Consider the following 15691-nt stretch of genomic DNA (forward strand, 5'->3'; position numbering starts at 1 on the left):
TTGTATGTTGCTTAGTCAAAAATCTAACACCGATATGCTCAAGATGCCAGGACTATAGTGCCCTAATCTATCCTAGGGTAGGGAAGGTCTTTATCGTAAGAGATTGTGTGGGCATATGTTAAGGTATGTGGTTGAAAGGTTAAGCCTATATCAATGCTTCTCCTCTTTTTCAACTACCAAGGCTTGAACAACACATCGCTAGTTAATTCAGTTAATCTAGTATGTATCCCCTAAATATTTTACTTGTATGTACCTTTATATTATGATGCTTATGATCCTATGATGCTTATGTTATAGTTAATAGTGTAGGTACAAGCTAGTTAATATAATAGCCTAGGGGGAGTTTGAACCTTAGTGATACCCTCACCAATGAAATGTTTTGACCACTATTTTAAATACATTGTCCCTTAGGGCCCGTTTAGCTGCAAGAATTGTCAAATGCGACATTCATCTATGCTGGAATAAGCTCTCTTCTAGTATTCGTGCATTCTTATAATAAATTCTGAAATATCATATGGACCTATTTGGTTGAACTGGAAGAGGATTCAAAATATGCATATTCTATGTTTGGTTGCAACAATTGAAATAGAAATTGGAATAAGTTTTGTTTTAAAATTTTAATAATTAAATTAATTTTTTTAGTTTGGTAATATTTGAAATAAGAAAGATTTTTTATTGATAAAAATTGGGTTTTAATTTTATTTTTTTTAAGTCAAATTATTTTAATTAGCCTTTATTTTATTTTTTAAATTGACTTTATAAGTGAAAGATATACCACAACCTTTGAAATTCATCGAAATTCAAATGACATATTATATTGTAGTATAAATTAAATTCTAAATTAAATCAAATTATTTTAATGAGTATAAGATCAAAACTAAAATTATTTTATTTTTAAGTATATTAAAAAAAAATTAAAAATACAAATAAGTCAGGATCATTAATATGATATTTAAATGATCTTTCAACATAGTTTTAATTATAAGACTAAACACAAGATTTATTTGTAAAGATAATTTTATAAAAGTTTAGAAAAGATATCAAATCTGATATTGGTCTTTTTTGTCATTAAAAAAACACATATTAAATGTTAAATAATGTTGACCTAGTTTGTATCTTATGATGAACAAAGAAAATAGTCAAAAAATGCATTTGAGTGGCAAAATACAATCAAAGGGCAAAGTCACGGACCCTACAACGTATCTAAACTGGAATAAGTTATTCTTATTCCATCCATTTTTAGGAATTCCTCAATTCTCATTTTGAGGTCAAATTAGAATAGGCCAATTCTACTTCCCATTTTATATTTTGCAAACAAAATGTGAGTATTTAGATTTTCCTATTCCCTATAATTCCCACAACCAAACAGGCCTTATAGATATCTTTTTATTATTATATTATATAAAAATTTCATAATTTCTTTATACAATATTATATTCCTTCTTTACTAAATATATAAAAAAATTATACATAAAATACTTACTTTTATTTCTACATAAACGAAGCCCTTTAAATATTGAAAGAGCAATATGTCGAATCTAAATTGAAATTAGTTTTTTTTCTTAACGAGGAAAACCAGTTCCAATAAGCCCTTTTAATATTACAAAAATGCAGTTAGTGCAATCTAAATTGAATGTGGCCACTTTTTACAATAGTCCAACTCGTTTTCAAATATATACCATTGCAGTAATAGCTGAAAGTTGTCGGTACATTTGTGTGAACAAACTGTTTACATATCTATCGTATCTTCTACGGGGACCAAGTGAAGAATTGAATACATCCAAGCGCTTTTATGTGACACAGTTTTCCAGGTAATGGGAAATTGATGATTTCTGAATTATATTTACTTCCTCGCATTCATCAGTCTTGAGTTTGATGAGAATCCTCTTCCATCATTGTAGGATCAGCATTAACCTGCATCATATCATTACACCGTTAAAAATCTCACTACCCATACAAGAAAGCAAATCATTCAATCATAAACTGAATGAATGGCTAATATTTAGCACAAAACAAAATTCAGGGATAGTTTAGCATGAGTAAATATGGACCATTGAAGTTCCAAATAACTGCAGGGCGTTAGGCCTATTTAGATTTCACATAAAATAATATTTTAAATACATTAAAAGTATAATTACTTTTACTTTTATATGAATCAATTACTAGTATAGAAGAAACTGTTACTTTCTATAAATCTATATTTGAAGAGTAAAGAAAAGAATTAAATTTGAAAAGTGAATCAATTTTAACTATTTAAAATCTTAATTTACATGTTAAATCTTACAGAAGAATTTTGTGATCTAAATTCAACAAAAAGAATGCTATTCATGCGCTAGAAGTACATTTAAATTTACCATGGCTTAGTTCTTTGACAAAAGATAAGACATAAGAATAAAGAACAGAAGAATATAATTTTGTGATCTAAATTCAACAAAAAGAATGTTATTCATGTGCTAGAAGTACTGTACACTTACAACTAAAAATGCTCTCTTTTTTATCATGACCTAGTTCTCTAACAAAAGATAGACAAAAGAATAAAAAACAGAATAATTTAATGTTGTGATCTAAATTCAACAAAAAAAAATGTTATTCATGTGCTAGAAGTAGAACTAAAAATGCTTCCTTTTTATACCATGGTAGACAGAAGAGTAAAAGGCAGACAGAAGAGTAAAGAATACAATTGAGTGTTCAATGGTTGGAATTAGGGGCAATAACTGGTAAAGCAGAAGCGTTGGTGTGTGATGATTGATTAAGCATCTCCAAAACTGCGCACGCAGCTTGTTGGAAACGGTCCTTCTCTTGCTCCAGCTTACATTTGCGATCCATCCACAACTCTCTGCTTCTCTGCACCTCTTCGCTGATTTCTACAGCACCTGCATCTATTTCACTGTATATGTGTCTTTGGCTATTAATAATCTTACAAACTTTACCACAAAAATTTGCAGGAAAAAGAAACAAAGGGCCACAAACTGACGCTACAAATATTGCCAGAGAGGAGCACACCTGATGAGCAGAAGCATGGTTTCCATGAATGTCTGTGTCTGCTGAACGACATCTGCAATGTTAACAATCTTTTATACATTAATTTTTCCCCACTTTTCTTTGAAAATTTACTCAAGCCATTGGTTTCATCCATACGATTTAGATCCACTCACTCTCTGTATTTTCCGAATCTCTTTTAATTTGCTCTGTTACGCTTTACATGAAACAGCAAGCTTAGAAATCTCTCAAGTTTCTAATATTTCAAATTTTATTCAAATCAGCGTGCAAATCTCTTAAAATTCCTTCTTAAATTTGAAGATTTAAAAAATTAATATACATCTCTCAACAGATCTCACGGAATTCTTGCCACCTTGACGCTTAAACTGTTAACTTACGATTCTTTCCTTTAATTATTCAAAGGATTGGCTTCAAATCACTCAATTTCTTCTCCAACTTTAGAAGATTCGAAGTAAAATTACAATCTATCAAATTCTTCCCTAATTTTAAAGATTTCCCGGACAGGATTTATAGATTTAAGCAGTTGGCATAATAGTGGCTAAAATCCTCGAATAATTGAAAATATTAAATGAATTAGGTCGCAGAAGACGGGAGCTTTACACTAGAGAAAGAAAACAGTAAGTCATACAGAGTCTCGAAATCTAAAATACTATTGCAGTAAAATGAGGAGTAAAATGTAAGTAATAATAATAATAAAAGGAGAAAAGATCGAAGAAAGAACCGTAAACGGAGGGTGCGAGCTTGGATCCAGCGAAGGAAGCATAGTGAGAAAGCGTAGAATTATTGTTTGTGTCTGTCAACGCCCCTGCCTCTGCCTGCTTCGCTTCATCCTCTTCAATTCTCTCCTTCCCGCTCTCCATTTGCTTTACTTGCTCAGGTGACCAGTTCGAACCCCGCTGCTCCAGTTTTCACTCGCACAAACGGGGGTGAATTTTGGGATAGAGCTTATGTTATGCTTCGCATTTGTAACCAAACTTTTCAATATAGGGAAATAGACTTGGCAATATATTAAAGTACGAGGAGAGAAGTTGCACTGATTTTAATTTTTAAAATGGGCTATGTTGATAAGGTTTTATAGACAATTACTACTCTAGTGGAAGATGTTAATAAATAGTTTTAATTTGATATATTATTTAATCATCAATTTACAATAAAAGAAATTATTTGTAGGACAGCTAAAATCGCATGACACTTATCAATCAATCAATTAGTATAAGTTGCAATAATTGAATTGCAATGCAAATGAAAATTTACACACAATGCTTTCAAACAAGATACTAATATATATTACAATGAGGAATACTCTTCTATATACCAAAATGCATAAATTGTTTGTATGGCATCATATTTGATGATGTGGTATTGAAACCTTAATTATAAGTAAGGGATTTATAGGGTACTCGACTACAACATCATTTCCCTTTCTAATGAAAATTAGGAGAGAGAGGGAGAGAAAGGGTGGGGAAGGGGGAGTGAGAGGAGGGGAAGCTTACAAATTTTTTGGTTATGGTTGCACTATAACACATGTTTCTACTAGGTTATCTTAGGGAAAAAGCCATTTTCATGAAGGATGATAGGAAGAACAATATGTTTTTGAATTAGAATCTCTTGAAAAGTACACATATTTCAAATGACAACGAAGAATTGGACCTAAATAAGTGGAGCTTGTATTGTGTCCATCTACCACCACATCTCCAGATTTTATGAGATCCTGGATTGTGTGTTTAAGTTTTTTGCAATTGTTGGTTTTATGTCCTTTTTTTTATGGAAATCACAATAATCATTCTTGTTGATAGAGGTCCGCTCTGATACCACTGACGAAGGGCCACACCACCCTTACCAACTCACAACCAATAATGCAACAATATGAAGACAATTTTATTATACCTGAAAATTCAATAGCAATTACAATAACATTTTTCCAAGATCTCTCAAGATCCAATCCAAACCCAAGCTAGTCCAGATCCACACTCTGGTAGAAACCTCTGAGATCTCAACTTGTGCTCGCAAGCCACCAAGCAACCTCCTTGTTTCTAAACCGCAGTCACTAGCTCTTCTCACAAACTTAATCCAAGATCCAAGTGTAAACTGCCTCACATTCGACGCTCTGTCTACACTCACAACTCCACCATAATCCTGCTGTAAACTGCCTCACATTTGGCGCTCTGTCCACAGACTCAGGAAAACTCACTCTTCACTTTCTCCTCTTTCTCTTTCACACCTTGAAGCCTTCACACCTTCCAACTTTCACACATTCAAACTTTTCCTTCCAAAGCTTCTACTTCCTGAGCTTCTCCTTCTCGAGCTTCCACTTCTCAAGCTTTCACCTTCTTCTCGAGCTTCCACTTCTCAAGCTTTCACCTTCTTCTCGAGCTTTCACTTCTCAAGCTTCTCCTTGAGCTTGATTTAGAAATGCTCATATGCCTTGCTTAAATAGGCACTTACCACCCCATGCATGACTTATCCACAACCTTCTAGAGTTCCTCCACAACCTTCTACAACTTCCAAAACTTTCTACAATATTCATAACTTTCTAGAATTCTATCCACTCACCTCGATAAATGGAATGACAACCATTTATTTTTTTCTTTTTTTCTATTATGCCACCTATGCACCTTGAAAATAGAAATCACCTTTTCCTTTCTTTTTTCCTTTTTCCCTTTTTTTCTTTTTTTATTATTTCTCCTCTAATTTTTGTCACTTTCTCTCTCCTCCACAAATTTTTTTTTTTTTTTTTCCATGCAAGATGCTCCTGCATCACTTGTTCCACCATGGTGGCTTTAATTTCAGGTTGTAGGGTTTTGAGTTATTCGATAAGCTTATAATGTTGTTCTGCACTATTAGAAACTACCTCAAGAGGTTCTAAAGCTGTAAAATTATGCTTAGGTATAGGAATCCATGGTCCTTTGTCGATTGTGTTCCCAGGAGCGTTGGATCTCGATGCACTTTTCTTTGTGGCCTTGCTAGCTTGTATGCTACTAGTCAAGTTGAAAGCAATTTTAGTTGCCTTTAGATTTACTTTGTCTACCACTGCATCATTTATAATGTCACAGATCTTGTTTTGGTATTTTCTCTTGTCTTTGTTAGAGAAAGATCATTTTTAAGTTTATGTATGGAGTGTCAATTCTCCCTTCTTGATCATGAAGTCTTCTATTCGTACAAAAATTTTGATCATGTCATCAAATGAATATTTTCCTTGCAATTGAAGTTTATAACCCAGTCCAGGTATAAAGTTGTTCTTGTCTAGTCTCACATCATCAGGGATCTTTTATGAATACTTAGAGTACAGATGTCTCCTTTTGTAAAGGAAGTTTAGGAACGATTCTTCAGTTCTCTATTTAATGTTGCAAATATTTTTCATGGTAACTAGATGTTGAATGTTGTATGCATACTGTTATACAAACATGTTTGCAATTTTGTCAAAAAAATTAATTCCAAAAGGTAGTTTTGAAAACCATTTCATAGCTTGTCTAATGTAAGGACAAGTCTTGCTCCTTAACCCTAACTTCTCCTAGGGTTCTCTCTAGGCCTCTTCTCTAGCCTAGCAGAGTTCTTGCACTAACCTTAACTTGGAAGGATCCCAATTCCATTCATTTCCCCTTTCAACTTATTTACACCAATGTAGAACCTAACTTCGTTCTAGCAATGCTCCTTAGATGCTCTAATGGCTCACCTATACCAAATACCCACATATGGCCACAATCTACTTAACAAGAAGGGGGAGGATTTTCCCTAGGGTTTTGAGGCCATTACAACACTCACCCATAAAAAATCCATTGAAGTCTATATCGATTCCAAGAAATTGCTCCAATTTAGGCCTAAAAGCGCTACAAGGAGTTAGGCCTCCAAACTCACTTTTTCTCACTTAACTAAGAAAAAGTATTAAAGAGGTGGAAAAATAACTTCATATCCAAATACCCTTTTGGGAGACATTTAAGATTCACCTAATCTCAATTCCCCATTATGTCCATATAGTGGAATGCTGATTTTAAGCCTAAAAATAAGGGTTTGCTAATTTGCTGATAGAAATCCCCAGGGTTTGTTCAAATCTCCATTATAACATGTCACTAGGAGGTCTCCTTTGGAACATGGCTTCTCCACTCTCATGTACTTCTCCCTATCCACTTGGATTAAAGCCTTCATTGCATTCAATCCCCTCATCTGTTGTTGCAAACCTTGTGATCCCTAACCATGCTCACTTGGCTTTCTTAGGGCATCACTGAAACTTGGCCAAACTTGATTTCTAGGGCCCATGCACTTTCCTGTCTATAGTACAAGGAGTCTTCTCACACGTTTTAAGAGATTATACCATTTCCATAATGGAAAGGTGAGTTAAGACTCCATTTTCCCAAACTGCTTGGTTCAAGACAACAACTAAGAAAAAATCAAAATATTTACAAAAATGAATGAAATGGATTCAACAACCTACCTAATCACACAAAAAAGTAGCTAATAACATATACCAACATGTGAGAAAAGTACAGTATAGAAATCAATCCATCTAACACCTTTAAGAAGCAAAAATATCGTACTGTGATCAAAATAACTCTAAAATGTGCTTGCTCATTACTCAAAAACCTTTCATAATGTCATCCAACCCTTGTTCAAGGTTGAGGGAGGCCTTAAGTAGACCCATTACACCTTCTCCAACCTCTTTTGAGGTGGTTATACAACCATTTGATTGAAGTTTCTCTTTTTTGCAACAAAAGTTGTCATGACAACTTTTGCAATTTTTGTAAAGTTGTCATGCAACTTGATAACTTTCTGTCTATATGGACTAGGCTTGGGAAAAGCCTTCTTAAACTTTGAGAATTGTTTGACTGTGTTATTTGGGACATAAAACCACCATTGTACCTCTTCCTTTCCCAATCTAGCCCTCCAAATGCACAAAGATCACTTTTAGCAAAAATGACAATATTTGCATTTCACCTAGCAACTTTGGGCAATGAAGTAATATTGCATAGTCCTAAGGACCTAGTTAGACCTCCTACAGAAAAGACACACACTAGAACTCATTTATCCCTTTATTATCCTAGTGGCTTGGCTAAGTCCACTATAAGTCAAAACTCAATTTAGGAAACCTATGTTTTTGGATGGCCTTACCTAGGTGCTCCTACACCATGCCCCTATGAGATAAAATCATGTCACTCATGTAGACAATATGTCATTAGCTATTCCCATCTTCTTGAAATCTTTAGCTACAACTCATGTTGCCTCTGACTTTGGCTTATCTTTCCACTTGATGAGGTATTCATTGTACACCTTGTGTCTGGTAGTCTTCTTGACTCTTGAGTCCAGTACCTTCTTTGCCTCTAGCTGCATCTTGGGAGGTAGAACATCAGATGTTACATCCTTGTTTATCTCCTATATGGTCACATCCACTTCAGTTAAAGGCCCCTTAATTCGGGTTAGGTCTGAAACATCGAAGACTAGTGAGATGTTTAAGTCACTGGGAAAACCCACCTTGTATGCATTAGCTCCATATTTAGCCATGATCTTGTAGGGTGCCACTCTCTTCATCTGTAGTTTGGTAGGTACTCCCTTATGCAACCTAGACTTGTTCAAATGTACCATGACATAGTCACCTACTACAAACTGAACATCTTTTCTCTTCTCACCACTTTAGCTTTCAATTTTTGTGTAGATTCGTGTATAGTCTTCTTCACCTAATTTTGAATCTCCTTCATGGTCTAAGTGAAGTTTTTAGCCTAACCACCATTGTATTCCATAGCTCCAAGGTCTTTAAGTTCACACACCCCTTAGATGCATCCCATAAATAATCTCAAATGGGCTCCTGCCTGTTGTCTTGTGTATACTATCATTATATGCACATTCTACTTCAGGAATAATCACATCCCATGTCTGAACAAATTCCTTAGTTAGGAACCTTAACAATTTACCCAATGTTCTATTGACCACCTTAGTTTGACCATCAGTCTGAGGATGGTAAGCTGATCTAAAAGATAGGTTAGTTTCCAACCTACTCCATAGGGTTTTCCAAAAATGACTTGTAAATTTGGCATCCCTATCTGAAACAATGCTTAGGAGTAGTCCATGGATCCTCACAATCTCCTAAAAAAATAGGTGTGCTATATGGCTAGCTTCATGGGTAGTCTTACAAGGTATGAAGTGGTCCATCTTGTTGAATCTGTCTACCACAACATAGATGATATTGCTACCCTATTTTGTCTTGGGTAGTCCCACAATGAAGTCCATGCTAACACACTTCCATGGTCAATTAGGGTTTGGTAAAGGTCAGTATAACCTTTCATTACTAGCTCCTCCTTTTTCCTTCATGCACACTACGCATTGTTCAACATATCTTGTCACATCTCTTGACAACTTTTGCCAATAATAGAACTTTTGGACCAACTCTAGTGTCATGTTGAGGCCATAATGTCCACTTATGCTTCCATTATATTTTTCTTGGATAAGGTTCTCCCTCATAGAACCCTTAGGAACACACAATTTATTCCCTTTGAACAACAGTCCACTCTATAATGTGTAATCAGAAAAAGGGCTATGAAAGTGATTTTGAAACTCAAAGAATACTTTGTAAGCTTTAGCAAAGTCTTCATCATCCTTGTAGAGGTCCTTAAAACTCTCTATACCAATGTCATGGAGTTGAACTTCTTGGATGGCCAGAATCCTCTGACTTAGTACATCTACAACCTTGTTCATCTACCCTTTCTTATGCTTGATGGTGAATGTGAATGCTTGAAGATATTGCATCCACTTCAAATGTCTATTGCTTAACTTTTCTTGGGTATTACTATATCTAAGGGCTTGGTTTTTACTAAGTGCCACAAACTCCTTGGCTAGAAGGTAGTGCCTTCATTTCCTAAGTGACTAGACTAGAGCATATAACTTCAAGTCATAGGAAGAATAATTCTTCTTGGATTCATTTAGCTTCTCACTAAAGAAGGCTACTATCCTACCTTCTTGAATCAATACACACCCTACTTGTTGGAAATATTCAAGATATGATAGGTTATCGAGAGGGGAGGGATGAATTAGTAACTTCAAAAATTTAAACAATTCAACACTTTAACCATTCATCATTCATTCATCTAATCTACTACATAAATAAGAAATCAAACATCCATAACACATGTACACAGTGATTTGGTGATCCATAAACCTTCCAAATAGAAAGTAAAACTGGGGTGGGGATGATACCCACAAAACTTCATTACTGCAGTATGAAGTTGGCCTGTTAAGGCTTACATTGACCACTTATGGTGGTCTACCCTGTTAGGAGCATAAAGGACTGCTAGGTCCACCTTGTTAGAGGATTTACAACCATACACTGAAGTATGCACTCTGTTAAGAGATTTATACAAAGACTGTTAAGTCTACCCTGTTAAAGGATTTACAAAACTGATTCACCTGTTAGGATGAAATAGTGGATCTAATAACAAACTCAAATTTTTGATTAGATCCTTGATGTATTGATCACCTATTGTGACTAATGAATCTATACTGCTCCTTGCAGACCTTGCTGAATACTATGCTCTTTTGTTGATTCCCTTTCATTCTTCTCAAAACATTACATGCCTATCTTGATATTCTTCATATCACATACATCTTATAAATGATATAATACATTACATATATATACCATTCTAGTAATTACAATTACAAGGTCGGCTAAAACACAAGTGAACAAAATATTACTGAGTCGTCCAAACACTAAATAACTCGGGTTTACTGAACTGACTCGGTGACCTTCTGATACTCAGCATCCACTGCATTACTCGGCATCGTCATGTACTTGGTAGAAGTGAAGGCTCGATCCATACTAATCACCTGATGTAGCTCTGAACTCGGTAACCATTGGAGACTCAGTAGATATAGTATTACTTGGTAAGAACTAAATCCTTCATTTACCTTGCTTTCAGTCAGTAAACACTATGCTTGCATTACTCAGTAGGCACTGTGCCTTCATCACTCGGTAGGCACTATGCTTTCATCACTCGGTAGGCACTGTGCTTTCATCACTCGGTAGGCAATGTGCTTCCATCACTCGGTAGGCACTGTGTTTCCATTACTCTGTAGGCACTATTGGATTGCACATTCACTCGATAGCTATACTCAGCTTGGTTAACACTTGAATGCTTAGTGTGAATTGCAAGACTCGGTGTAAACTGCTTTAGTGATGAGTGTACAAGGTAACCACTAAATACTCGGTGTACATTGTAGACTGAGTGATGAGCTTGGTAGCTATACTGATACAGATAAGTGTTGTCACTAATGGCAATAATAACTTAATGCCAACAATCTCCCCCTTTGGCATTAGTGACAAAAACACTTATAAGCCAAAACATTTGTACACAACTTGATTGAATGAATTTAGGTTTTTCAAAATTGATCTTTGTAGAATTGTTGTATATACAAATATACTTATGTACACATGCAAACTTTTATTGAGTGCTAACTCCCCCTATCACTTATAGTGATGACTTTCCTCTAAATTTCTCCCCCTTTTTGACAATAATGCCAAAGGACTGTGTGTGTGTGTGTGTGTGTGTGTGTGTGTGTGTGTGTGTATATATATATATATAATTTATATGACTACACCAAAATGAGATAGAAATTCTTGATGTACCTTAAGAATGGTTGCAAAAGTACTATCCCAAGTTTGTTGCAAAATTTGACAGGTGGAGAGGGCAATTTGAACTTTTGCTGATAATTGGATCAAGTGATCAGCCACTGAGAAGTTCTGATCTTGGACCAATTTTTTGCAATGTACAAGATGTTTTTGCATTGTGTCCATGATAGGAAGGATCATGTTCTAGATGTCTATAAGTGTAGACCGAATCCTTGCTTCCTCTCTCAATAATTTTGCCTGAACATCAGCCAAATATCTGATCTTGGTGTGGTGGGAGGTTGTGGAGGAGGAGTCCACCTTTAGCTTGGAAGCACTTGATTGCATATCAATGTCAATCTTATTTAACTTACCTTTTATTTCTTTTGTGAAGCTAGAAACATCACAAAGTTTAGCTAAAAGTGATGCTGCATTATTAAAAGAATTTTCAAAATTTCCCAAAAATGTTGACAATTCAACTTGCTTTATTGCTATCTTTTGAGCAATGTGCTCTAGCACCTTATTATCAAATTTCTTTTCAACTTTTTCAATAAGTTTTTCTTGTCCGAAAGAATCCTCATTGAATTTCTATACAACCTCTTCTAATTGAATCAAAATGTGTTGAGTATAATCTACTCCAACACTTATAGCATCTGTAATTATATTTTTGGCATTCTCAATTATTATGTATTCCTTATCCCTTTCAGACCTTAATTGCTTCTGCATAGCTTTCATCTCTATTAGTTGACTAGAAAACCTCATGTCTTCAATGGTAGCATTTTGCTAGTCAATTTTTGGAATTACTATCTTCGTGTCTAAGTCAATATCTTCTGGAATTTCCTTTCTAGTGATCAGAAGTCTTAATGGATGCTTTTGTTTGACTTCTATGATGACTAGTTTGATCTTAGGAACAAACACAATAGTGGAGATGGAAGGGCTAGCAGTAAAAACTAGGATAGGACTTGAGGGTTGAATGCTAACAGAAGTATTAACTGGATCAAAAACTGGAATACTTCCCAAAAATGATGATACACTTGGTATAGCAATATCTAAATTAATTGGATTTAAAGTAGATGAAGATAATGTTGACAAAACTGTAGAACTAGCTGGAACTGATGAAAACAAAATTGTGGAACTTACTGGTGCACTTATTATTGATGAAGGAGTTGAGGAGGCTGGCTTGGTAGCTGAAGAAGTAATAGACAACTTGATAGATGAAGTGCTTGGCACTTCTGTTTCAGATACTTGGAGCTGGGAGGTGACCGGTGAAGATTGAGTAATTGATGTGGCAATTGTGCTCACAATCTCACTTGCAGAAGTTGTCTCCATAGTGGATGTAATAGTTTTGGGTGGAGAGTGAGGAAGGGATGCAATCACTTCTACTGTTATTTTAACTGGATCTTCTTCTTCCTCATTTGCTTCTTCCTCCTTGTCTTCTTCCTCTTCTTCTTCCATAAGTGCATGCAGCTCTCCTGGAGTAACTATGATGGATGGAGTGCTATCATTGTAATACCCCAAAATTGGCTAATTGCCATGATACCAATTATGGTCTATTTCTGATCAATCCTAAAGTCCTATTTCACTAGGTAAATTCTTATTCTACTATCGCTACTTGACTTAATTGTTAGATGCAAAAAACCTTAATCTGCATTCATCATGCTTATTATTTAATTCCTATAGTATTTACTCATATTAGTCACATTAAACCTATTGATTAATATTTAATTTAATTATTAAGTACTTATACTTTAATTAAATTAAATTATATCCTAAGGCTAATGTACTATGGAATTAAATTTATTTAATTTAATAAATATGCCTATTTTAATTAATTAAATGAAATTATTTAATTAAATGGAGAACTTACTTCTAATTAATTAAACCAAAGTTATTTAATTAAATGGGAAGTTATTCCTAATTAATTAAATGAAGTTATTTAATTAAATAAGAAAAGTGCCTCTAATTAATTAAATAGAATTATTTAATTAAATAAAAAAGGTAATTATGAGAGCATATCTCATTTTATTAAATTAAATATCTCTCCAAAATCTCTCTTCAGTTCAAAAAGGAAATTCTCAGTTCACTACTGATCAAATTAGAAGTGACCCAGATCACTTGCTTTTACACTAAACTCTATCTAAGTTGACTGAATCTTACACTCAGGTCTGAGCCAGTTAACTCCCTTTGATTTGAGAATCTTCCTTTATGACTTAACTTCATTTTCAATCCTAACCATTGATTGAAATCGATCTCAACCGTTGATGGATTCCAGGAAAGTCTATTTAAGAGACCCTCATTTCCTCATTAGAGGTTGGAATTTGAATAGTATTGAATTGCTGTCGAATTGAGTACTCAACTTTCTAGCTTTCATATTGTTATTGCATTTAAATTATCATTTAAAATAATAATGCATACATTTAGATTAATGTCTTTTATTTCTTAGATTAATTGTTTGCACTTCATCTAGATTACTTACATATCATATAGATTAATCGCATTTATATCCTTCGTTCTTAGAGGATCTAGTTGCTTAACACCTCAAATCTGAGGATATCTAACAAGCAATTCCCTTTAGATAGAAGGCAACAAGTCGCTTTGCTAGCTGATTTTCAGATGAACAATCCAATGTTCATTTTAGGATGAATCCGCAAATAAGGACCATGTTGAAGTGTGTGTGTGTGTTAGCATAGCCCGCATTTTCACATATACATTTCTAGCGCACACCATGGGGCCTGAGGAAATCAATCTCTCAAGGTTTCTCTGCATTTTTTTAAATCAAATTTTAAGTTCTCTGTCCATACGATTTCGTACAGAATCGAGAATCTTCACACGAGACTGTTATTTTTGCACGAGGATTCTAAATCTTCATGCGAAGATTCTTTGTGTGTCACGCGAGAAAGTGCTTGAGCGCACAAAACTTCATGCGGCACCTATTTTCTTCGTGCGGGCATTAACAAAATTTCACACGAGCCTAAAACAATTTTGCATGGATCTGTCAGAGATCTCGCAGGAGATCTTTAATAGCAGCTTGGTTTTTGAGCATTTTTTATCTTCAGCTTATCTAATTTTGCTAATGTACTTGTCTTGATCTGTTTCTCTAGATTTATTCCAGCTTAACCATTGTTTGCAAGATGTGTTGCCGAAGATTCCTTTTAAAACCCACTCGAAAATAGACTGACAATTTTCTTGTAGGACGCTGTCAAAGATATGCTTGTAAAAGATCAATATTTTCAAACCCACAAAATAATGTGTGTCTTCCTTTCTTGCTTTCAAAATTAGATTAACTAGGACTTGTGAACTTCTTAGGATGCAAGATGGAAGAATAGGGGAATATGCTCTTCACTTCTTAGAGGTCATGACCGAGAGTGAATCAGAAACCTAGATGCTTCCAAAAGAAGGCATTTTGAGGGAGGCAAGTAGCTTGGTGGTTCTCCAACGCTTATTCTCTTCTATGATAAGACAATGATTTCCTTTTAGGGAATCAAAATCTTTAAGGAAGAATGAGTTTGGATTGATTAAACCAAGTCGGTAATTAACTGGTCTTACGTGTTTGGGTGAGGAAATAAGGTAGAGGATTATGCTCTCTCCCCTTGAGGAAAATTAGAAACTTGGACCCTTAGATATAAACCACCAGTCTGTGTCAATTCTTTAGAGGGCTTTCCGGAGTGATCCAACCTTCGAGAACGACCCAAGTGAGCACACTCCTTTCGCTGGAGATTCCAACTCACTATAATCAATATGCTTTGTAGAGCGAAAGGCTCCAAATTTGAATTAATTTCTTCCCCTTGATTCTTGATATCGCATATCAAGGGGAGGCTCTGTTTGTGCACTGGTCGACGCCAACCCCTTGCTAGTTAAGCAAGTAGTGTACACTTTCAGATGCTAGTGTGGTCTGCTGGTCTCAACTCCACTTGTGGAGCCACTGGAAATTAATACAAATAGAAGCCAAGTAAAAACCTCTTAGTTAGAAGCTACTTGGTTCACCTCCAAAAGGAGGCATAATATTTGTACAAGGAGGGGGAAGAATCTCTCCTGTAGAACTCACTATAGGCATGCTACTGAACGTTTGAAGGTGGTATACATGCTCATCCCCTACCACAAGGG

General features: G+C 35.0%; 1 protein-coding gene across 1 annotated transcript; it reads right to left on the reverse strand.

Moving 5' to 3' along the window:
• Positions 1 to 1643: 1643 nt before the first annotated feature.
• Positions 1644 to 3960, reverse strand: LOC149568171 (polyamine-modulated factor 1-binding protein). Its single transcript, XM_089817525.1, has 4 exons — positions 3722 to 3960; positions 3004 to 3055; positions 2716 to 2887; positions 1644 to 1914 (listed from the first exon to the last, which is right to left on the reverse strand). Exons 1-4 carry the CDS (start codon positions 3858 to 3860, stop codon positions 1861 to 1863), a joined length of 417 nt encoding a protein of 138 aa, XP_089673651.1. The 5' UTR covers positions 3861 to 3960; the 3' UTR covers positions 1644 to 1860.
• Between the last annotated feature and the right edge of the window lie 11731 nt (positions 3961 to 15691).

Source organism: Cupressus sempervirens, chromosome 3 (assembly GCF_028749045.1).
Source record: "Cupressus sempervirens isolate cs-2001-9-10 chromosome 3, ASM2874904v1, whole genome shotgun sequence".
Taxonomy (NCBI): domain Eukaryota; kingdom Viridiplantae; phylum Streptophyta; class Pinopsida; order Cupressales; family Cupressaceae; genus Cupressus; species Cupressus sempervirens.